The sequence below is a fragment of the Salmo salar genome, chromosome 10 (assembly GCF_965601325.2).
Source record: "Salmo salar chromosome 10, fSalSal1, whole genome shotgun sequence".
Classification (NCBI taxonomy): Eukaryota; Metazoa; Chordata; class Actinopteri; order Salmoniformes; family Salmonidae; genus Salmo; species Salmo salar.
Genome location: NC_138300.1, coordinates 79,298,468 through 79,324,353, shown reverse-complemented (window position 1 = coordinate 79,324,353; position 25,886 = coordinate 79,298,468). Strand labels below are relative to the sequence as shown.

The following is a 25,886-nucleotide window of genomic DNA, read 5'->3' as shown; positions in this document are numbered from 1 at the left end:
TTTAATAACTTTGCAAAAATGTCTAAAAACCTGTTTTTGCTTCGTCATTATAGGGTATTATAGGGTATTATAGGGTAGATTGCTGAGGAAATGGTTTTATGTAATCCATTTTAGAATAAGGCTGTAACTTAACAAAATGTGGAAAAAGTCAAGCAGTGTGAATACTTTCCAAAGGCACTGTATATCATTCCATTCACAGGGGCTCTGCTAATGACTTTCTGTTTTGCTCATTAAGATATTAAATATTTAGAAAGCTTTTAAACTAGCAAATGTGCGATTACACACTGGCCCAGTGTATTTTGTTGCCATGCACATTTCTCTATTTGAATTACAGCAGCCTGCTACGAAAGCCGTGAAGGGAGGTGGGAGTTGATGTGTGTTTTTGTATTATGTTCTACATAGAACATGTATACGTTAGCAATTAACCTGTTAGTGTCCCCTTAACACGCGAATCCCGTTAGCGGGATCGATTTGACAACAGCCAGTGAAATAGCACAGCGCCAAATTAAAAAAACAAAGATCTCATAATTCAAATTTCTCACACATACAAGTATTATACATCATTTTAAAGATAAGATTCTCGTTAATCTAACCACAGTGTCCGATTTCAAAAAGGCTTTACGGAGAAAGCAAAACATTAGATTATGTTTGCACATCACCTAAACAAGAAAAACAACACAGCCATTTTGCAAGTAAGGAGAGGCGTCACAAAAACCACAAATACAGCTAAAATGAATTACTAACCTGTTAGGGCTAGGGGGCAGTATTGACACGGCTGGATAAAAAACGTACCCGATTTAGTCTGGTTACTACTCCTGCCCAGTAACTAGAATATGCATATAATTATTGGCTTTGGATAGAAAACACCCTAAAGTTTCTAAAACTGTTTGAATGGTGTCTGTGAGTATAACAGAACTCATATGGCAGGCCAAAACCTGAGAAGATTCCATGCAGGAAGTGGCCTGTCTGACAGTTTCTTGCCCTTCTTGATTATCTCTATCCATTACGGCTCCCATGGGCTCTCAGAAGGCGGCAAAAAGCTGAATCGTGGCTTTGCAGGCTCTGGCTGAAAAAAAGTAGCGGGTTTGGGTAGTGGCTGGTTACAGTACTGTGAGACTCAGGCTCGTGCCCGCGTCGACCCCATGCCTTGTTTTCTTTCGTCTGTTTACCTAAACGCAGATTCCCGGTCGGAATATTATCGCTTTTTTACGAGAAAAATGGCGTAAAAATGGATTTTAAACAGCGGTTGACATGCTTCGAAGTACGGTAATGGAATATTTAGACATTTTTTGTCACGAATTGCGCCATGCTCGTGACCCTTATTTACACTTCGGATAGTGTCTTGAACGCACAAACAAAACGCCGCTATTTGGATATAACGATGGATTATTTTGGACCAAACCAACATTTGTTATTGAAGTAGCAGTCCTGGGAGTGCATTCTGACGAAGAACATCAAAGGTAATCAAACTTTTGTAATAGTAAATCGGAGTTTGGTCAGGGCTAAACTTGGTGGGTGTCTAAATAGCTAGCCGTGATGGCTGGGCTATGTACTCAGAATATTGCAAAATGTGCTTTCACCGAAAAGCTATTTTAAAATCGGACACCTCGATTGCACAAAGGAGTTCTGTATCTATAATTCTTAAAATAATTGTTATGTTTTTTGTGAACGTTTATCGTGAGTAATTTAGTAAATTCACCGGAGGTTTGCGGGGGGGGTATGCTAGTTCTGAACATCACATGCTAATGTAAAAAGCTGGTTTTTGATATAAATATGAACTTGATTGAACAAAACATGCATGTATTGTATAACATAATGTCCTAGGTGTGTCATCTGATGAAGATCATCAAAGGTTAGTGCTGCATTTAGCTGTCTTCTGGGTTTTTGTGACATTATATGCTAGCTTGAAAAATGGGTGTCTGATTATTTCTGGCTGGGTACTCTGCTGACATAATCTAATGTTTTGCTTTCGTTGTAAAGCCTTTTTGAAATCGGACAGTGTGGTTAGATTAACGAGAGTCTTGTCTTTAAAATGCTGTAAAATAGTCATATGTTTGAGAAATTTAAGTAATAGCATTTCTAAGGTATTTGAAAATCGCGCCACGGGATTACACTGGCTGTTGCGTAGGTGGGACGATTTCGTCCCACCTAGCCCAGAGAGGCTAACCTTTGACGATTTTCATCAGATGACACTCCCAGGACTCAATGTTAGACAATACATGTATGTTTTGCTAGATAAAGTTCATATTTATATCCAAAAAAAAAACATTTTACATTGGCATGTGATGTTCAGAAAATGTATTGCCACCCAAAACTTCCGGTGAATGAGCACATCAATTTACAAAAATACTCATCATAAACGTTGATAAACTTTACAACAGTTATTGAAAGAATTATAGATATACTACTCCTTAATGCAACCGCTGTGTCAGATGTTACAATAACTTTTCGGCGAATGCACATTTTTCAATATTCTGAGTACAGAGCTCACCATCAAAGCAAGCTATACAGATACCAGCAAAGTTCCGGAGTCAACTAAACTCAGAATTAGTATTATAAATATTCACTTACCTTTGCTGATCTTCGTCAGAATGCACTCCCAGGACTCCTACTTCCACAAAAAATGTTTGTTTTGTTTGAAATACTCCATATTTATGTCCAAATACCTCTGTTTTGTTCATGCGTTCAGATCACTATCCAAAGGCATAACGCGTGAGCATAAATCCAGACACGAAAAGTCAATGTTCCATTACCGTTCGTAGAAACATGTCAAACGTTGTTTACAATCAAGCCTTAGGGTCTTTTAAACATAAAACGTCGATAATATTCCAACTGGACAATAGCGTATTCATTACAGAATAAAAAGAATGAACGGTGTGCTCGTGGGCTCGCGCATAACCAAGTCCTTTGTCCTTAGGCAGTCCACTGATTGACTGAGCTCCTATTTTCTGCCCAGTAACAGGAGAAGGATTAAACAAGTTTCTAAAGGCTGTTGACAGCCAATGGAAGCCTTAGGAAGTGCAACGTGACCCCATAGACACTGTAGTTTCGATAGGGATTCAAAATAAGAACTACAATTCTCAGATTTCCCACTTCCTGGTTGTATTTTTCTCTGGTTTTTGCCTGCCATATGAGTTCTGTTATACTCACAGACATCATTCAAACAGTTTTAGAAACTTCAGAGTGTTTGCTATACAAATCTACTAATAATATGCATATCCTACCTTCTGAGTCTGAGTAGGAGGCAGTTTTAATTTGGGCATGTTTTTCATCTGAACGTGAAAATACTGCCCCCTATCCTTAACAGGTTTTAACGAGATATACAAATCAGGCATGGTATTTGCATATCCTTGTCAACTCTCCTGTTTCTTGGCAAGGAGGAAGTAGCCCTAAGGAATTTGGCAGGATACTGGCAGGACACTTCTGGCCGCTAAAAAAAGTCATCTGTGCCACTTATTTTTCGCTCTTATCTGGGTTCATTGTTTTTTGACTGTATTTTGTCCAAGATGTTGAGATCTATTTCCTACAACCGTTTGACTTTACTGAGTGCCTGTACAAGGCCTGTAAAAAAATATAAATGTAAGGCTATTCATTTCAAAGCCCTATCATCCTGTCTAATCCAGTAAATGTAGACCAGTGCTCTCCAACCCTGGATAACTACTCTCCTGTAGGTTTTTACTCCAACCCCAGTTATAACTAATCTGATTCAGTTTATCAACCAGCTAATTATTAGAATCAGGTGCACTAGATTAGTGTTGGGCTGAAAATCTACAGGTAGAATGTTAATGGCCAGTGAACTGTACAGTAAGTCAGACCTATATACTGTCCGACCCACACTATCTCTCCTAAGATATTGGCTGGTGTTAGAACCCCTTCGCATCAATACACTTCAGCTTCGCCATTACTTTCAAAGGGGAATGACAAGAGCAGGCCTTTGATACTTTAACAAGCTTGGTAAGAAGTCTGGCGGAAGATGTAACATATTACCCTATAAGAGTCTTTGAAGAAAATCCCTAATCAAAAGTGTACTTTCCAAAATGTTCCTGAGCGCTGTGCACTTAGCTTCCATCTCCAACCTCCAATAGAAGGTGACTCCTCCCCTGACTGTCACTCTGCTTTCAAATCAAGAAGCCAAGTTATTAGAGGGAAGAGAACCAGTAGACAAAAATGGAGGGAAAGGGCGACAGACTGGGTTTTTGTCAAGATTGTGTTTGATCTGGATATGTTTGGAATCAAGCACACAAGAGTGCAAAGATGTGGCATCAAATGGGCAGGACAAAATGTCTGCCAAGAGTAAGCTTTCATGTGACTCCGACCTCTTTCAGTGAATTTGTTCAGTATTTTGTATCTTTGCATGCTTGAAGGGGGCTCCCGAGTGGCACAGCGGTCTAAGGCATTGCATCTCAGTGCTAGAGGCGTCATTATAGACCCTAGTTCAATACCAGGCTGTATCACAACTGGCCGTGATTGGGAGTCCCACAGGGCGGTGCGCAATTGACCCAGTGTCATCTGGGTTTGGATGGGGTAGGCCGACAATTGTAAATAAGAATTTGTTCTTAACTGACTTGCCTGGTTAAATAAAGGATACATTTAAAAAGGGAAGAGAACAGTAGCAACCTTTATTCGAAAGAGGATCCAAATTGGTCGCTTTGCTCGGCTGAGTTAAAGTGCATCAAAGCAGAAATCTGTAATAAAATATTGATAATTAAGTCCAATTGACATCAGCCTGCTTTCTTTGTCTCAGGGCAGTTTGCACTGATTCTTATCCACATTGTTGGTTAAAGCTGCAATTGTACCAATCTTGTTCAGGTTTAGTTTTCTATTCTTACTGCCATTGTTCAAGGTTAGAATACGCTATGAGTAGTACACATCAGAAAGTCATAACTGGAGGCATGAAGTGATTGTGCCGTAAACATTGAAAGCTCAGGGCATCTGTGGACAAGTGTGTCTGTTGAATAGTACGAAAGCGAAATTGAAATATGTGATAAAGCTGTGGCCAAAAACAAGGGAAAATAGTCCATCGCATTGCTGTGTTACTGTATGTAACCCTTGATGAGCAAAACATTTTTTATCAAAAAAATAATACAAATACTAAGCTATATTGTATGCAAAAAAAATGTTAAATTATATTTTATACTAACAAATCGCTCACAGGAAGATATTTTGTTTAAAAAGTCATCTTTTTTTCTCAAAAATATATGTATCTAAATGATTGGCACCACTAAAATGAAGCCTCATGCATGCAAAATCCATTTGTCATCCATTACCACAGGGAAAGGCAAAAAACTCTCAAACGGAAAAAGACAAATGGTTTTGACCATGGACAAAACAATAGCGAAACAACTAAATATACCACTAACCACTATTAGCTCAATAATTACGAAGTTCAAAACCACTGGAACAGTGGTAAACTTGCCTGTTAGAGGACACATGCGTAACTTGTCCCCACGCACAGTGAGGAAGATGGTTCTGGAGGCAAAGAAGGGCCACAGTTGGAGAATTACAGAAATTGGTTGAATCTTTGGGTCACCAGGTCTCTTAATCTACAATTACTGTTGACGCCACCTGCATGCCAATAGACTCTTTGGAAAGGTTGCGAGAATTTTTTTTTTAATGACAGTAACAAATGTAAACGCCCGGAGCTTGCTAACGGCATTAGCACTTGGATTGGATTGCTCATATGAGAAACAATCACATCAAAATCCACAAATACATTTTTAATTGCCCAAAAATCTGCATTTTGCAATGGCCATCTCAGACCCTGTACTTGAACCCCATTGAAAACCTGTGGTTTTAATTGAAGAGGGCAGTCCATAAGTGCAGAACGAAGGATATTAAGGATCTGGAAAGATTCTGTATAGAGGAATGATCTAAGAGACTTCCCAATGTGTTCTCCAATCTCATAAAACATTATAGAAAAAGGTTCAGTGCCGTTATCCTTGCAAGGGGAGGGTGCACAAAGTAACACAAACTATTTTGACACTTATCTTTTTGAGAAAAAATTATATTACTTGTTCAACAAAATTTGTATAATAAAACTTTTTTTTTTTTTTTTGAGCTTAGCTCAGTATTTGTATTATTCATTTTACACTGTCTTTTTTGTTCATCTTTATAAAAGGGTGCCAATAATTTTGGATGTGACTGTAGTAGGTATACCAGTATCTATACCAATATTTAATTGAAACATTAGTTATTTTGTTCTTCAATTGTTCATTTTGACTAAGTGCCTATGTGCTTAGTTCTATTGAAATCACATTACTATACCGGGGAAAATATGATGACATTAACAGTAAGGACAAAGGGGAGGGGAAAAAAACAATCTGCAGTCATTGCATGGATTTCCTCATTCAGTTAAATTTTCTTGGATGGGTGGTAGGAGGGCATAATTAAGTTATTGTACTGCTTTAAAAAACAATGGACACACTCATTTGGGGGCGGCAAGTAGCCTAGTGGTTAGAGCGTTGGACTAGTAACCGAAAGGTTGCAAGATCGAATCCCTGAGCTGACAAAGTAAAAATATGTTGTTCTGCCCCTGAACAAGGCAGTTAACCCACTGTTCCTAGGCCATCATTGAAAATAAGAATTTGTTCTTAAATGACTTGATGGGAAATGAGGTGCTTAGAGCTACTGTGCAGACTGTGAACATGTCTACAGCTCATCATCAGAGACAAATGCTGACAATATCACCAGCGGCACATGGACAGCATGATGGAATGTAGACACCGTGCCCGCTGACTATTGTGTCAATAAAGATATTTAATTATCCTGATTAATTACCATCAATGATCAAGGCCCTTCAAGACCACCCCCACAAAGCCATAGAGCATCTTCTCATTTTTCCCTCAAGTGTCTCTTCCCTCCTCTCTCTTTCTCTCCCCTCTCTCTCTATCCATCCCCCTCTCTCACTCTCTCTTTCAGACTAATACATGGAAATCAATAGGACCACAAAAGGGTGTTTACCCCTTATTTACTGTGATTTATGGACCAAAATGCCCACATAGCCTGAAGACATACAATGTAACAAAACACTGGAAAGAATAAGGAACACAGGCAATACAGTAAGGGTTCATTGGAAATCATTATCACTGTATACAATTCACTACCATTTTGGCTTTAACATTGACGAGGATGAGATTGATGCTGGCCCCGGAGTTCTGTCAAGAAATAACAAAAAATGACAGTTTGTAATATGAAGTGACAGCTATTTAATTGCGTGAAAACCTCCATTTAATATATGACATGTCAAAACCAGAGAGCATTTGCACCATAGAGCTGAAGTATATCCCTTTCGATATTGAGTTCCTTTTGATTCCCTCTCCTCCACTACTAAAGATAAGTGCTCATATAGTATTCAATGTTATCATCACCGCAAGAAACTGAAAAACTGAGTAAAAGAGAACTAAATGAGGAGTTTGCGACGCAGAGCAATTATAATTTAACAGAGCACTTAACACGCCTGACCTACTTGACACACAGACACACTTTCAAAGAACAAAACAATTTATTTTAGTTGTTGAAGTGACCCACTAGTTCTGCATTATATCACATTGTAGTGGGTCGTGTACCACTGCTTAGTGCATAAGTGTCTGTTGATCCTATGACTCTTTCCATTTCCCAGTGGAGAACAGCTTTTGTACCATGACTTCTATGGCTTCAGTTCTGTATTTGTTGCTTTAAGGTAGGAGAAACTATAGTGCTGTTCCACCAGTGATGTTGAGTGTGTGTCTGTGACTGAACATTCTGCCTTGGGGTATCTGGACAAGCCTTTGTTTCCTGGTGGGCAATTGGCTGGAAGTGGGTGGCGGCCAGGCGGGTTGCCCAACTTAATAGTGAAGAGGAAACACTGCAGGGTAAGAACTACATAAGAAGCAAGTGGATACATCTGTGATTGTACTGCAGTACTGCAGTATGACTAAACCTTAGCCTCACATAGGATGTAATGAGAGAAGAGAGCATTGCTGTGACGCAACGCTAAATCAAACATCATTGACATTTCACAGGATACAGTATCTGATGTTAATGTCTGAGAGCACTTACTGCATGCCAACGAAGGTGCATCCATTTCACAGTTTCCTGTTTACTCCGTCTATGTGCTGACACACAAGTCTGTACACACATTTGCTTACATAGACAGATACACACACATACTGTAAGTACACACGCCAATGTTCATATACAGTACCAGTCAAAATGTTTGGACACACCTTCTCAATCCAGGGCTTTTCTTTATTTTTACTATTTTCTACATTGTAGAATAATAGTGAAGACATCAAAACTATGAAATAACACATATGGAATCATGTAGTAACCAAAAAAGTGTTAAACAAATCTGTCACACCCTGATCTGTTTCAGCTGTCCTTGTGATTGTCTTCACTCCCCTCCAGGTGTCACCCGTCTTCCCTATTACCCTCAGTGTATTTATACCTGTGTTCTGTTTGTCTGTTGACAGTTTGTCCTGTCTTGCCAAGTCAACCAGCGTTTTTCCAAGCTCCTGTTTTTCCTAGTCTCTCTTTTCTAGTCCTCAAGGTTCTGACCTTTTGCCTGCCCTGACACTGAGCCCGCCTGCCTGACCATTCTGCCTAGGCCTGACCTCGAGCCTGCCTGCCGCCCTGTACTGTTCGGACTCTGACCTGGTTATGAACTCTTGCCTGTCTTCGACCTGCCTCTTGCCTGCCCCTCGTTGTTCAATAAATATCAGAGACTCGAACCATCTGCCTCCTGTGTCTGCATCTGGTTCTCGCCTTGTGTCGTTATAAAATCAAAATATATATATATTGAATATATTGATATATTGAGATTCTTTAAAGTAGCCACCCTTTGCCTTGATGACAGCTTGGCACACTCTTGGAATCTTTTGACTGGTACTGTATGTCAGCACCAAACATCTGGTTCTAAACACAAAATGCATTCTTTAGCATGTCAGCACTTTTCTTTATAGGTTTAAGAGAGGGATGGGGATATTGTGTGATATTGCAATGGCCACAAACAAAAAAAATAATCACACACACGCGCACACACACACACACACACACACACACACACACACACACACACACACACATATGGACAATGATCAGAGGTGGTGCTGATTCAGCCGTTTGTCTTGTTGCATGATTACTCTGCAGACAGCGACAGCTCTAGATAAAAGATGCCCATGCAGCTCCTCTCCTCACGGCACTAAAACTCAATCTCGAGTTGCTAATAAAATTTACTCAAGCTGCTCCCCTCGCTCCCACACCAGGGAAAGAATAGAGTGAAAAACCCCGAAGTGCTTTTGACAGGGGCAAACAGATTTCAAACCGTCTACCTTGCTCAGGCAAAATTACATGAGTTTTATAATGGAGGGAGATACGAACATGGGGGTATTTTTGGAAAGCTGAGATTGGTGTTTATTTTTTCTTCTCCCCTCGGTCCTGCTGCTGCCTGGCTACTCTCACCGTGCGTTTACCAAATCCTGTTTGGTGTGTCTGCCATGTCTCCAAAGGATTTGTCCCAAAAGTGCCTGTTCTCCAGAAAAACTCCTCAAAATCATCAAGGATTACATTTCTTTCGCCCACACAGTGGGGACATTGTCGTCAGCACAATGCAACTCTCAGTAGACAAGCGCTGTATATGCGAAGCTTAGTGATGTGGAATTCATTTTGGAACACCCTCGGGCTGATCTGGCTGTCTCCCTCAGTCGGCTTAAGTGCAAGACCTTTTTATAATTTTCTGCACACAATAGTTAGTATGTGCCACTTGCTTTCGCTGGATCATGGCGCATCCGCTTTGTTAATGACAGAATGCACTGCATTTTTTGTCACGCTGTCGTGATTTGATGCCTTCCCTACTGACTTTAAAAAAATATAATAATCAGGCGATCTGGCTGTGTTGTTAACAGACGAATCTATCAGCACTGCAGCGTTGTGTGCATCCTATTGCAGATAAGGAGCGGAGAGGGGGAGGAGGGAGCGAGTGAGTGAGAGAGAGAGCACGGCGACAATAGCTCCATAATTATTCTCATTACTTCCAGTCACCGTGTCAGAACAATAAGTGTTGTCTGGGATATGGGCAACGGACAGCCGTCTGCCTCTGCATATCCCCAGACACAAATAGAGTTTTGGGGGCAAAAAAAGCTCAAACACAGCCACATTAATACACTCACATCCTGCATTTTTTTTATGAATAAAATTGTTATTATAAAAATATCATGAATTCCAACACAACGTACGTACATAAAGTTTCCCTGCACACACACACTCAAAGAAACACATTTACACAGAATGTGTGGATCTGATGCCTTTGTCTCCAGAGGTCTTCAACACAAACACATGCATCCACATCTTCAGACATACAGCATGTCTCTGCAAAATGGTTGTTTGTGTCTCAGAGAGTTACATTCGAAGAGTGCTACATACGGATGTTTTCCATTTCAAGCTAGAGCAAACCCTTTCCCCTACATATTCCCAGAGATATTGAAAGTGAAATTCCGGTGGAATGAAATTACAGTGCTATAACTGGAGCTATGAGTTATAATAATGTCTGGAACAGAGCTTATGGAATGGCATCAAACACATGGAAACCATGTGTTTGATGTGACCATGGTGCTTGCGTACGGAGCTGTGAGGGGAACGGCACCTCCGTACCTTCAGGCTCTAATCAGGCCCTACACCCAAACAAGGGCACTGCGTTCATCCACCTCTGGCCTGCTGGCCCCCCTACCTCTGCGGAAACACAGTTCCCGCTCAGCCCAGTCAAAACTGTTCGCTGCTCTGGCATCCCAATGGTGGAACAAGCTCCCTCACGATGCCAGGACAGCGGAGTCAATCACCACCTTCCGTAGACACCTGAAACCCCACCTCTTTAAGGAATACCTGGGATAGGATAAAGTAATCCTTCTAACCCCCCCCCCAAAAAAAAAAGATATAGATGTACTATTGTAAAGTGGTTGTTCCACTGGATATCATAAGGTGAATGCACCAATTTGTAAGTCGCTCTGGATAAGAGCGTCCGCTAAATGAAGTAAATGTAAATGTAATGTGTTTGATACCATTCCACCTATTCCACTCTGGCCATTACCATGAGCCCGTCCTTCCCAATTAAGGTACCACCAACCTCCTGTACCATCCACCCATCACCTCTTGACTACCAAAAGCATGGCATTGATTGGATGGGGTGTGTGATAGTCCAGACTATTATGGTTAGGGTCTGTATAGCATTGGGATGAAGATACACCCCAGCAACAGACTATTGTCTCTCTGTTGTTCACTGCCTATCTCTGCAGTGCACTGTTTAAACAGTCAGGTTTGCACTGAGGGAACGCACAGACCTCTGCCGGAAGGTACTTCCTCGTCCCCAGATAATGCTCTTCCCTCAGTGCTTAAGAAAGAACATGCTGTACCTGTGCATTTCTTGGGGCTCCCAGGTCGCTTGCCATGCATCCCTAACTTGCACGCAAAGTTTTCTTCCCAAAATTCCGCGAACCATACATTCCTTCTATTGTTGGAGAGGGAGCGACTCCGGAAGTAACGGTCGAAGGCTGAGATAAGGATGAAAATTGAGAAGAGGAATAAAAACAGAGACAAAATAAACTTATTTCAGCCTGAAGCCACATTCTATAACACAAAAGTGTTGTACATCTCACAGTGCTTCAAACACATGCATTATTAACCATTGTTTGCTGAGTAGGGTCAATAAGGCTCAGTGTCTCTTGCTCTCTCACCGTCCACGGAAGCTCTCTTGGGGAGGATGGTGATGGCCCCCTCTGCCACTCTCTCCTGCTGGACCACAGGGGAGATCTTGGACCCCCAGCTGTCTGAGCCAACCCAAAGGAAGTGACCAGTCTGGTTGTTGCGTTTGGCTGCGTCCAGGATACGCCTGTGAGAAGAAAACACAGTTGTTACATTCTGATTCACTGAATTTCGATTCACTGAATTTCAATTAACTTAATTCCGATTCACTTCTTGTATATATTCGACCCCAACCGCAACATCATCCAATAGCATACCACCCTGCATCCCACCACTGGCTTGCCACTGATGCTAAGTAGGGTCGGTCCTGGATGGAAGACCAGATGCTGCTGGAAGTGGTGTGGAGAGCCAGTAGGAGGCACTCTTTCCTCTCGTCTAAAAAAAGATCCCAATGCCCCAGGGCAGTGATTGGGGATATTTCCCTGTGTAGGGTACTGTCTTTTTGATGAGAATTAAACGGGTGTCCTGACTCTCTGTGGTCACAAAAAAAATCCCATGCCACTTAGCATAAGAGTAGGCGTGTTAACCCCGTTGTCCTGGCTAAATTCCCAATCTGGCCCTCATACCGTACCATCATGGCCACCTAATCGTCCCCAGCTTCCAATTGGCTCATTCATCCCCCCTCCTCTCCCCTATAACTATTCCCCAGGTCATTGCTGTAAATGAAAATGTGTTCTCAATCAAAATAAGGGTTAAATTAAATAAATATACAACTATAAAGAGAGAGAGAAAGATATTCAACTGTCATTGTCCAATCTGAGATACGTATCCAATATCTCCAATGATCCATCTAAGCTTTGCTAACCTGATGGCTTCCATATAGCTATTTAAAGAAATTGGTAAATGTGGAAGGAAACCATATTACAGTTTTGATTCCTGCAAAGCCACCCTCCCCAGACGTTCTCAACTCCTCCTCAGTTCAACCTCAGGGAGAACCGGTCTAATATAACCATTTTAGGAAAGATCTGTGGCTCTACCCAGTCCTCAGGAGTTTGGGAAACTGAGTTTACTTATTACCCTCAGGTGCTGAGCTTTCGGTTGAGGAGCATTAGAAATTTAGTTTTTTTTCCCTCTCTCGAGTTGCAGGTGTTCAGTTGAGAGAGCTTTCATTCGAGTTCTAATATTCAAATGTGCAGATGATCATTGCCGCTTAATTCAATCTTATTCAGATCAAGGCGAGATAACCAGAGTTCTTTATGTGCTGAAAGGAACTGCAATACAATGCACTCCACCGCATAGACAGGCCGTCTTACCTATAGTGTCCCGGAGTTAATCGGAACATCGTTATCGCAATCCACAGTGAAGGGTTTGTGGATTAACTGATGGAGGATAAACACTGTTTTTAAGTTGATGGCGACTAGAGTGCACTGACTGAAGGAGGACGTGTGTGTGTGTGTGAGACAGAGATACACACCGAATGTCGTCCTCATTGGTAAACATGATGACGGCTCGGGCATTGGAGGTCTCAAGCAATCGCAGAATGAGCTTGTCAAACTCCCCCGGCTTGGGCTCCCTGGGGATCTTCAGAGACTGGGCAATGCACACACCACCTGTGGGGAGAGGAGGAGGGAGGGAAAGAGAGAGAGGAGGGATTGACAAAGGGAAAATATGGAGAGAAGGAAGTGGAATGGTGGACGGGGTGGGGTAAAAGAGAGAGCAGTAGAGGTATGGAGGGAGGGGGTGAGAGAAGGGGTTGTAGGCGTAGAAAGATGGTGAGAAAGAGAGAGGGGGAAGATAGAGGGTTGGAAAGAAAGAGAAGTGGAGGGGTTGCAAGAGAGGTAGTGAGGAGGGAGATGTGAGGGAAGAGTGTGAAAGAGAGGAATGGAGGGGTGGAGATACGTAGGAGCAAGAGAGAGATAGGAGTGAAGATGTGGAGATGGGAATGTGTTGAGGAGAGCAAGACAGAGAGCCAAAAAGAGTGGATAAGAGAGAGAGGTGAGGTAGATAAGAGAAGAAGGTGGGAATGAGAGAGCAAGTAGAGGGGGAGAGGAAATGAAAGAGAAAGTGAAGATGAGGACGTACAAGATGAAGGAGAGATGAGGGATGGATTTGAGGAGGAGAGAGGACAGAGTGGATAAGAAGAAAATGGAGAGGAAAGAAAATAGACAGGGAAAGACAGTGAAGGGTCATGACAGAGAGAACAGGTATAGAGAGAGATGGAGGAAGGGAGGGAGAGAGTGGGAGAGAGAAACAGACCATCACTATCTGATTCATTCATGTGGACAGTAGCAGAATACAGATGAGGGAGCCAGAGAAATCCTTCCATCCATCCAGTCACTCCATCCACTCTTGAGTGTGAGAACTGCATTACATTTCAGATTATATCAAATTGTATCACTTGGTTTTAGGTGTTTAAAAAACATTAGGTGGCGCCTGACAGACTGTATTATCGACTTATGTGCTTAGCTTGATTTGTTTGCACTCAAAAACCTCTGCCAGATGTGACGAATCCATCACAGGGAATATAAATAAACAGCACTTGATAAGGCCCGTCGGTGCATCAACAGGAGAAGTCTTCCATCTTTAATTGGGTCCATAATAACCTTCCATAATTTTCAGACTTCTCTATTATATCATTAGGCTCTCTGCTCTGACTTAAGCGATGATCTCCCCTTGGAATCCAATCTCTCGTTACAGTCCGTCTGCAACAGTTCCATCTCTTTGTGTCTCTTCCAGCTCCATCAGGGGAGCCATCTCGCCACATTACTGTCCCAAACACAACTAGTTATTAACTCTAAATTGATACCTTTTTAAGGGTAATGGCCAATCTGCTTCCCCTGGTGTTCCCAACCTCCAAATTGTTATGCTTAGTTGTTGTCATCTAAATCATTGTTGGGTGTAATTAAGGGAGTTTGGGGAATGTTCGTGTGCGTCACTTCTCTGAGGGGCGCCATGATGGGATGTTGTCTGAAGGAAATCGCTGATAAAACTTAAAAATGAATGCGACATAATCTAGTAAACACTTCTGAAAGTTTAGTTAAATGTATGACTAAATGTTGTCTCGGAGGGTACAGTAAACAAGGTTTAGAGCTAGCTGTTTCATCACTTGCTGTGACCTTCCACCCTCAGCCACCTGCCACCACGCCATGCAGAGGGCACATTGTACACACATTAATCTATCGCTATCGCCTAGAAGGCTTGTTTTTCTTTGGAGGCCAGGAAGGAGCTGGTACGATGTACATTACTGGCAGTTTTAGATTTTAGTGATGTTATATATATGCAGGCCTCAACCACTACCCTGAGAGCACTTGATTCAGTGTATCATGCAGCCCTCAGGTTCATTACAAATCAAAAACGTCTAACACATCCTTGTGATCTCTACAGCGCTGTTGGCTGGTCGTCATTGACCTTGCGTAGGCGTTAACACTGGTATACACTGATTTATAAGGCCATATTGGGTAAAATGCCATTTTATCTCTGTTCTTTTTTAGTCAGGTCGGTAAATAAATATCAATTACGGTCCCATTCTCATTTGCTTCTAACAGTACCAAAAATTAGAACAGGTCATGGTAGAAATAATTTTAGTTACTTAGCTCCGTGGTCCTGGAATTCTCTCCTGAACATTTAAAAATTTGATGATCTCGTTTTGTTGGTGGAGTTTTAACACTTGATCGATGTACATATCCTAGAAGAGTGTAATTGTCTTTAGGACAGCTGTTTTTAGTCAAGACTTTCGTGTTTTTAACATAATATGTAATTGTTGTACTGTATGTGTGTTTATAGTTTTGTTTAATGTTGTGTTGGTGTAAGTTAGTTGTTTTGTCTGAAACGTTGTTCCCCCTGCTGCTATTGGACCAGGTCTCTCTTGGAAAAGAGATGTTATCTCAATGAGAGAAACCTGTATAAATAAAGGTAAAATAAAAAATACAAAAAAGGGCTGACAGAAAATCAGCAGCCTTACACCATGGATTTATGAAACCTCTCACCAAATCTGTTCTGCTATGTTGCCATTTCCACTATATAGCCCTTCAAGTTGAAATGCCATAGGACTCCCCAGTTAGAGTGCTCAAAGTAGATTTCCATCAAATCCAGTTCAAGTGCTGTGTACCTGTTAATGAAATGACACTCCTTTTAGCTTCAAATTTCCATTTTATCTGTACCCTGTATTCAATCTTCCATGTACGTATTATGTCAATGTCTTCAAGTATCTATCTTGCAGGGTGGGAGTAGCATCTGTGTGTGAACACCCAATAAATCAGAAATCTAGTCCAATTCCCAATTTGATTAATTGTTATCTAATGAATGGGCAGATTCTCCATGTCACTACATAGTAATTAAACCACTACATGATCGTGCCTCGCTCAGCGCTGCAAACTGCGGAAAGGTCTTTGCCTGATTAATAGAAAAAATTGATTACAATTTGTATTAAATAATTGGTCATTCATTACTTACATCACCTATTACGGCCTTCTGAAAACCACACGGCGAGGGGGCATATAGGTGGTTGCCTCTAATGATGGCATGAAAATATAGGAGTAGTAGTGTACTGGCTCTGTGTTAAGGACAGTCTGATTCTCACAGTGTAATGTGTTCCTTTTGTAGGCTACCTATCCTTATAAAATATTAACGAAGGCTGCCGAGCTCGGCTAGTAGCAGTGGCTATCAGGGGATATCGCAGTACCCAGGCACTGCAGCAATCAGGACTCATTGCAGCCAGTTGGGACTTGATGTGGAATATCAAATTATAGGGGGGAGGTGACAATATCAAGCCAGGCAGGTATTTCATGTGTTAATATCCTGTGTTCAGCTAACAAGTCTGTTCTGTATGGAATACGGCACGCACCACCCATGTTACGGTGATGTATAATTTTGATAAAGGTTGGAAAATCAAGAAATTTCCACACTGTTGTTGCTCATTAGGGGTAAAGGGGTTTGCAGCACTACAGGGAACATTATTACTCTGGTGGTATGAAATTGACATTCCTTCATGTAACAATACTATTTATATGTTGCTTGTAGATATTTCCTCAAGAAACAACACTGGTGTGTTGTTTTTCACTGGGATCAAATTAATTCAGGCAGTATTATATGTTAAAGTGAAAAGGTGTTGTGCTGATACTGCTAATAACACCACTACAAATAAATATAATCAGAAAACCTCCCGTTTTCACTTTGTCAAGTGACAATAAAACCATGTAACCTATTGAAATTATAGTAGTTATACGATGTACAGTTCAAGTCGGAAGTTAACATACACTTAGGTTGGAGTCAATTAAACTCATTTTTCAACCACTCCACAAATGTCTTGTTAACAAACTATAGTTTTGGCAAGTCGGTTAGGACATCTACTTTGTGCATGACACAAGTACTTTTTCCAACAATTGTTTACAGACAGATTATTTCACTTATAATTCACTGTATCACAATTCCAGTGGGTCAGAAGTTTACATATTCTAAGTTGACTGTGCCTTTAAACAGCTTAGAAATTTCCTGAAAATGATGTCATGGCTTTAGAAGCTTCTGATAGGCTAATTGACATCATTTGAGTCAATTGCAGGTGTACCTTTGGATGTATTTCAAGGTCTACCTTCAAACTCAGTGCCTCTTTGCTTGACATCATGGGAAAAACAAAAGAAATCAGCCAAGACCTCCACAAGTCTGGTTCATCTTTTGGAGCAATTTCCAAATGCCTGAAGGTACCACGTTCATCTGTACAAACAATAGTACACAAGTATAAACACCATGGAACCACGCAGCCGTCATACCGCTCAGGAAGGAGATGAGTTCTGTCTCCTAGAGATGAACATACTTTGGTGTGAAAAGTGCAAATCAATCCCAGAACAACAGCAAAGGACCTTGTGAAAATGCTGGAGGAAACAGGTATAAAAGTATCTATATCCACAGTAAAACTAGTCTTATATCAACATAACCTGAAAGGCCACTCAGCAAGGAAGAAGCCACTGCTCCGAAACCGCCATAAAAAAGCCAGACTACGATTTGCAACTGCACATGGGGACAAAGATTGTACTTTTGGAGAAATGTCCTCTGGTCTGATGAAACAAAAATAGAACTGCATGGCTATAATGACCATCGTTATGTTTGGAGGAAAAAGGGGGAGGCTTGCAAGCTGAAGAACACCATCCCAACCGTGAAGCATGGTGGTGGCAGCATCATGTTGTGGGGGTGCTTTGCTGCAGGAGGGACTGGTGCACTTCACAAAATAGATGGCATCATGAGGTGGGAAAATTATGTGGATATATTGAAGCAACATCTCAAGACATCCGTCAGGAAGTTAAAGCTTGGTCGCAAATGAGTCTTCCAAATGGACAATGACCCAAAGCATACTTCCAAAGTTTTGGCAAAATGGCTTAAGGACAACAAAGTCAAGGTATTGGAGTGGCCATCACAAAGCCCTGACCTCAATCCTATAAAAAAATTGTGGGCAGAACTGAAAACCGTGTGCGGGCAAGGTAGCCTACAAACCTGAGTCAGTTACACCAGCTCTGTCAGGAGGAATGGGCCAAAATTCACCCAACTTATTGTGGGAAGCTTGTGGAAGGCTACGCAAAACATTTGACCCAAGTTAAACAATTTAAAGGCAATGCTACCAAATACTAATTGAGTGTATGCAAACTTCTGACCAACTAGGAATGTGAAAGGAAAGGAGTAAAAGCAGAAATAAATCACTCTCTACTATTATTCGGACGTTTCACGTTCTTAAAATAAAATGGTGATCTAACTGACCAAAGACAGGGACTTTTTATAAGGATTAAATGTCAGGAATTGTGAAAAACTGAGTTTTTAAATGTATTTGGCTAAGGTGTATGTAAACTTCCAACTTCAACTGTAGTTACAGATAGGTTGGTGCAATAGCAGTGTACGTAGTTATGTATTCTCTGTACACCACAGGAGGTTGGTGGCACCTTAATTGGGGAGGACGGGCTCGTGGTAATGGCTGGAGCCGAATCAGTGGAATGGTATACAGTGAGGGAAAAAAGTATTTGATCCCCTGCTGATTTTGTACGTTTGCCCACTGACAAAGAAATTATCAGTCTATAATTTTAATGTTAGGTTCATTTGAACTGTGAGAGACAGAATAACAACAAAAAATCCAGAAAAACGCATGTCAAAAATGTTAGAAATTGATTTGCATTTTAATGGAGGAAATAAGTATTTGACCCCCTCTCAATCAGAAAGATTTCTGGCTCCCAGGTGTCTTTTATACAGGTAACGAGCTGAGATTAGGAGCACACTCTTAAAGGGAGTGCTCCTAACCGCAGCTTGTTACCTGTAAAAAGACACCTGTCCACAGAAGCAATCAATCAATCAGATTCCAAACTCTCCACCATGGCCAAGACCAAAGAGCTCTCCAAGGATGTCAGGGACAAGATTGTAGACCTACACAAGGCTGGAATGGGCAACAAGACCATCGCCAAGCAGCTTGGTGAGAAGGTGACAACAGTTGTGCGATTATTCGCAAATGGAAGAAACAAAAGAACTGTCAATATCCCTCGGCCTGGGGCTCCATGCAAGATCTCACCTCGTGGAGTTGCAATGATCATGAGAACGGTGAGGAATCAGCCCATAATTACACGGGAGGATCTTGTCAATGATCTCAAGGCAGCTCGGACTATAGTCACCAAGAAAACAATTGGTAACACACTACGCCGTGAAGGACCGAAATCCTGCAGCGCCCACAAGGTCCCCCTGCTCAATAAAGCACATATACATGCCCGTCTGAAGTTTGCCAATGAACATCTGAATGATTCAGAGGACAACGGTGAAAGTGTTGTGGACAGATGAGACCAAAATGGAGCTCTTTGGCATCAACTCAACTCGCCGTGTTTGGAGAAGGCGGAATGCTGCCTATGACCCCAAGAACACCATCCCCACCGTCAAACATGGAGGTGGAAACATGCTTTGGGGGTGTTTTTCTGCTAAGGGAACAGGACAACTTCACCACCTCAAAGGGACGATGGACGGGGTCATGTACTGTCAAATCTTGGGTGAAAACCTCCTTCCCTCAGCCAGGGCATTGAAAATGGGTCGTGGATGGGTATTCCAGCACAACAATGACCCAAAACACACGGCCAAGGCAACAAAGGAGTGGCTCAAGAAGAAGCACATTAAGGTCCTGGAGTGGCCTAGCCAGTCTCCAGACCTTAATCCCATAGAAAATCTGTGGAGGGAGCTGAAGGTTCGAGTTGCCAAACGTCAGCCTCAAAACCGGAATGACTTGGAGAAGATCTGCAAAGAGGAGTGGGACAAAATCCCTCCTGAGATGTGTGCAAACCTGGTGGCCAACTACAAGAAACGTCTGACCTCTGTGATTGCCAACAAGGGTTTTGCCACTAAGTACTAAGTCATGTTTTGCAGAGGGGTGAAATACTTATTTCCCTCATTAAAATGCAAATCATTTTATAACATTTTTGACATGCGTTTTTATGGATTTTTTTGTTGTTATTCTGTCTCTCACTGTTCAAATAAACCTACCATCAAATACTTTTTTCCCTCACTGTACTGTACTGTATGGTTTTCATGTGTTTGATGACATTTAATTAGCTCCGTTCCTGCCATTATTATGAGCGTGCTCCCCTCAGCAGCCACCTGTGCCGTAAACCTTTACACTAGCATCACAGTATATCAGACTTTTTCCTGCAAAAAAACACAAAGCAACATGGGTACTTAACCAACCTCTGCACAATTGACACTTCCTCTTCATACTTTACAGAAAGAGCATTATACAACCCAGCAGCGTACTGTTAAGTCCTGCTCCTTTTCTCTTAACCCACATAAGAGTTCCATGTTTGCCTCTAAAACAAGTTTACCGTTGTCATACCACTACTTCCAGTACTGCCCCTGGGATAAGCACATTCCTTTGAAGTTTTTCTGTGAGTTTTTGCCTCAGACAAGGAAGTTACAGTACAGCAGTTGTCACCAACTGGTCATTTGTGATCGACTGGTCGATCTCCAAGGCATTTCTAGTCGATCACCAAACATTTCTGTAAAAAACCTAATGATAAAGGCTTGTGTTCCTATTTTAATGTTTTTATTTGTCTCGCGTTGTTGGCGGTAGGTGCACCTGATTCAGCTGCTCTGCAGGTTCTTCCTACTTCTACTCGCCTTACAACCAACACTGCAGCTGTAATGAATGAGTAGGAAAGTGTATCGATAGACTTGTATTGTTATTATTAGAAGCTTGGGTCTTTTTTAATATCAAGGAATAATTAACTTTCTCTCTTCACAGGAGTAACATTAATTTGTGCATGAGGTAGAAATAATGATGTGCAACTCAAGTTTCGCCATCAGTTGGAAGACGGTGTCCCTTTTTGGTCAGTGTCAGTGGAGGTAAGGGAGAGAGGAAGGAAGTTGAGAGGCGGACCCTCAGTCTGCTGGTCTCTCCCTCCGGTGAGACTGACCATCAGATGCAGTATATCAGATGTATGGTCACTCAACTGTGCCTCACAAGTAATACAACAATTGATCTATTACCAGTGTTGAAATATATATATATATTTAAATGGTCAAAACAAAAATGCATTGGCAGGGCATTTCAAGCAAAGCTAATATGTGGTGATAATGTATTGGGCCTAAAGCCTACTGCACAACTCTCATTGCTGCAGTACTGTTTTTAATAGGTTAATGTTGCATAGGCTTATGTTTGCTTGCATTTTGACTCAAAGTGATCTTGACTCAGAAAAGGTTGATGACCACTGCAGTACAGCATCACAAGCTCTATGAGAGCAACTGTTCACATTTAATCTCCACAGAAAGACTTGTCTGGCACGGAAAAGCTGGCACATTGAAAGACTCACAAATAATTGATGCACTTGCATTTGTGGTAGGTATTCAAATCTATTTATTGTGCAAATAACTTTTTGTCCAATTGATTTTCTACAGGCCAGATGGGTATGAAGCTAGCTGAAAGCAAATAAACCCTTCTTGCTCATGAGTATGTGATGAGACAATAGCCCTCTGTGGATGTGTTTAGCTGAGGTGGGCTAAAAGAGGCCTCTTGAAAAACATAGCCTGCAGATATAGGGGAACTTTTACGTCTGGCGTTTCTCTCTTTTTAAGAGGATGGTTACATCAGCCCCAAGAATATGCCATTTAAAGCGCTCTCTGTGCAGACTGCGTGGTGAGAGATGCAGAATGCTGCAGTGATATCGAACCCCTCGAAACTCCTTCAGCCCAAACATTCTCAGATGTCGTGTCTGAGAGCGAGATGGCCCTCTAAACCCACTCTCTCAAACCCTGCCACAAGGCTGCCAGCACAGGCATTGCATTATGTAAAATGAAAAACTTCTAGCCTGCAGATTTACATGTAGTGGAAACCTGGAAATATCCACAAAGACTATGCTCTTGGGTACCAAAACAACTTTGAAATTGAAAGGCGTTGTTCACATTGCAACAAAATGGTATCAAATGCTTTTATGGCACTAACACTAAGATGATAAATGGCAAGACTATTAACTTATTTCTTTGTATCCTTATTTCTTGGTATCAAAAAGAAGGTGACTATGACTATGTTAGTGGTGCAGTTATAGCCTCTTTACCTATTTTACCCCAGTCTGTCATTTGCTTGTTTTGTGATTTCTCTTATTGGCACGTGTACAGTATTCATCATAATATGGCAGATTAAAATGTTTACATTTCATACTGTACGCTATTTCCTACTCTGCTTCTGTGACTTCATTTGCATACAAATTACATTGCTTTACCTTGTGAGGCGCATAGATTTATACAATCCGGGAATGGATGCCAAAAAGGGGGGTGGTCATATTGCCGAGATACTTTCAATTCAAAACCTCAATTCTGGAGCACTTATCAGGTGCTATGGAATACAGAGAGGGAATACAGAAAGCGTTGCATAAACACTCAGGCTTGACAAGGTCAGTGATGAGTCAGTAAAAGCAGGTTTGCACTGAATGAAATATCAGCCGTTCGCACCGTGCGCCTAGCTCTCTGCATCCACTGACAAATTGGAGATGGCAACAACTGTTGTATCCCAATTGAGTAAGGAGATAGGTCATTATTTCTTAAAGCTTCCATTTCGCTCTGAAAAAGGGATGAATGAAGAGAGAGAGAGAGAGGAGTCAGGATCAATGGGTACTTATCAACAAAACATGTTATATTACTTGCACATTAAGCTAGGGATAACTATTGTTTCACTTGTTCCATTGGGAATGGCCTGTGTATATGTTAATCAATGAATTGGAGCGATGATACACTAACTGCTGCAAAGAGTTAAATGTTTCAGAGCTATGCTAGGTCTTGATCAAGTCTCTGATCAGATTATTGGAATCTAGCTCCATCCCTTCAGTCTATGCTGATCTAAACATGCCAGCTAGAGGTCTTCACAGGTCCATCTTGGATCTGGGTCGGGTCTGATATACATAATTGCTACAGGTTTCAGGTATGTGCAATTACAATTAATTTATCGTTTGACCCGTCCTCTGTTAATTTTAGGTGTGAGGTGATAACTGTGCGAGTGTGTTACCAATTGAAACTCAATAAAACTCAATAAAACATAGGCCTATATGTTAGGCCGGGCCAGGTACAGCTGAAACTGGTTCCGGAAGCTCACCTTTACGTGCGCCTGCTGCTGAGGAGAGAGAGGGTGAGAGAGGCAAACTGACGGCCACAATCAACCACTGTGAGGTGGACCGTTATTGTTTTAGAAATGTTCAAACCTAATAGGCTATACAGTTTAGCATATGCTACACATCGATTCAAGGAATATTTTTGGGGTAATTTGTTATAAGCTGTTTTATAAACGTTTGGCCAATATCCCTAGTTTTTTATGGCGCTGGCTTTCTTTCGCTCTCTTTCGTTCTACCCTCAGATCTGAACGGGTTTATCAAATCCGAAACAAGCACGGTTCTTTTTGAGTCTGTTTTTTCACAACCCGTTTCGGAAAGGGGTCCGACTGTCCTCGGGTCCATTTGAAACAGTTCTCTATTTTTTGAAAATGTATTTATGCATATTGGGTTCGGGTGGGAAAGCCATCGATCCATTTGAGAACGGGTCCAACGTTTTGGACCCATGAAGACCTTTACTGCCAGCACCTCCAGTTGCTTCAAAGCAAATATTACGTGAGAAACAACTTCCATCTGATTTCTCTATTCCACTGACATAGCAAAATCCTTCAGACGTTCCATTATTTTGAGGTCAAGTTGAGTCAATTCTAGGGCTGGGAATTGACAGGGACTTATAGGTGCCAATGTGATATGTATTGCAATTCTATATGTATCACACGATTCTATATGTATTGCGATTCAACACTGTAATTTTATTGCAATCAATGTTTCAAACATACTGTGCATTCGGAAAGTATTCAGACCCCTTGACTTTTTCCACATTTTGTTACCTTACACCCTTATTCTAACATGGATGAAATTGTTTTTTCCCTCCTCAATTTACACACAATACCCCATAATGACAAAGCAAAAACAGGTTTTTAAACTGAGACATCACATTTACATAAGTATTCAGAACCTTAACTCAGTACTTTGTTGAAGCACCTTTGGTAGTGATTACAGCCTCGAATCTTCTTGGGTATAACGCTACAAGCTTGTCACACCTGTATTTGGAGAGTTTCTCCCATTCTTCTCTGCAGATCCTCTCAAGCTCTGTCTGGTTGGATGGGAGGCGTCTATTTTCAGATCTCTCCAGACATGTTAGATTGGGTTCAAGTCCGGGCTCTGGCTGGGCTCCTCAAGGACATTCAGAGACTTGTCCCGAAGCAACTCCTGCATTGTCTTGGCTGTGTGCTTAGGGTCATTGTCCTGTTGGAAGGTGAACCTTTGCCCCAGTCTAAGGTCCTGAGTGTTCTGGAGCAGGTTTTCGTATATCTCTGTACTTTACTGCGTTCATCTTTCCCTCGATCCTGACTAATCTCCCTGTCCCTGCTGCTGAAAAACATCCCCACAGCATGATTCTGCCACCACCATGCTTCACCTTAGGGATGGTTCCAGGTTTCCTCCAAACGTGACATTTGGCATTCAGGCCAAATAGTTCAATCTTGGTTTCATCAGACCAGAGAATCTTGTTTCTCACGGTCTGAGAGTCCTTTAGGTGCTTTTTGGAAAACTCCAAGCGGGCTGTCGTGCCTTTTACTGAGGAGTGGCTTCCATCTGGCCACTCTACCATAAAGGCCTGATTGGTTGAGTGCTGCAGAAATTGTTGTCCTTCTGAAAGGTTCTCCCATCTCCACAGAGGAACTCTGGAGCTCTGTCAAAGTGATCATCAGGTTCTTGGTCACCTCCATGACCAAGGCCCTTCTCCCCCGATTGCTCAGTTTGGCCGGGTTGTTCCAAACTACTTCCATTTAAGAATGATGGAGCCCACTGTGCTCTTGGGGACCTTCAATGCTGCAGAAATGTTTTGGTACCCTTCCCCAGATCTGTGCCTCGGCACAATGCTGTCTCGGAGCTATACGGAGAATTCCTTTGACCTCATGGCTTGGAAGGCCCAAAATCAGAGGAAGGCCCAAAAAATTGTCAAAGACTCCAGCCACCCAAGTCATAGACTGTTCTCTATTTTACCGCATGGCAAGCGGTACCGGAGCGCCAAGTCTAGACCAAAAGGCTCCTGAACAACTTCTACCCTGAAGCCTAAGACTGCTGAACAGCTAATCAAATGGCTACCCGGACAATTTACTATTTACATTGATCCCCTTTACTATTTATTTCTTTACCGTAATTTTTTTGCACTGACTCTCTTGAACTGTCTTTATGCACACTCACTTGACTCTACCCACACACTCACACTGTCACATCCTGACCAGCAGAGGAAGCAATTGGATTAGTTTTGGTCAGGATGTGGCAGGGTTTTTGTGTGTGTGAATGGTTGTGTTGGTGATTAGGACTCCCAATTGAAGGCAGGTGTGTTGAGTTGCCTTTGATTGGGAGTCCTATATAGGAGTGTGTGTTTTTCTTTGGGGTTGTGGGTAATTGTTTCTTGTTTAGTGTGGTTGCACCTGACAGGACTGTTGGCTGTCAGTTTTCTCAGTTTGTTTTTGTTATAGTGTTCTTTCTATTAAATTCAAGATGATGAACACTAACTCTGCTGCATTTTGGTCCTTTCCTGAAGACAGCTGTGACACACACAAACTACACTCACACACACACACACACACACACACACACACACACACACACACACACACACACACACACACACACACACACACACACACACACACACACACACAC

At 41.8% G+C, this 25,886-nt stretch overlaps 1 protein-coding gene across 1 annotated transcript in view; it reads right to left on the bottom strand.

Annotated features, from left to right (window-relative positions):
- LOC106561032 (metabotropic glutamate receptor 8) overlaps window positions 1-25,886 on the bottom strand; it is a 264,607-nt gene that overhangs the window by 62,208 nt on the left and 176,513 nt on the right. Inside the window, exons 4-6 of the mRNA XM_014124591.1 lie at window positions 13,145-13,280; window positions 11,703-11,857; window positions 11,382-11,519 (exon numbers count right to left, since the gene is read on the bottom strand). Coding sequence (XP_013980066.1) covers window positions 11,382-11,519; window positions 11,703-11,857; window positions 13,145-13,280 — 429 coding nt within the window. The remainder of the gene's footprint in view (window positions 1-11,381; window positions 11,520-11,702; window positions 11,858-13,144; window positions 13,281-25,886) is intronic.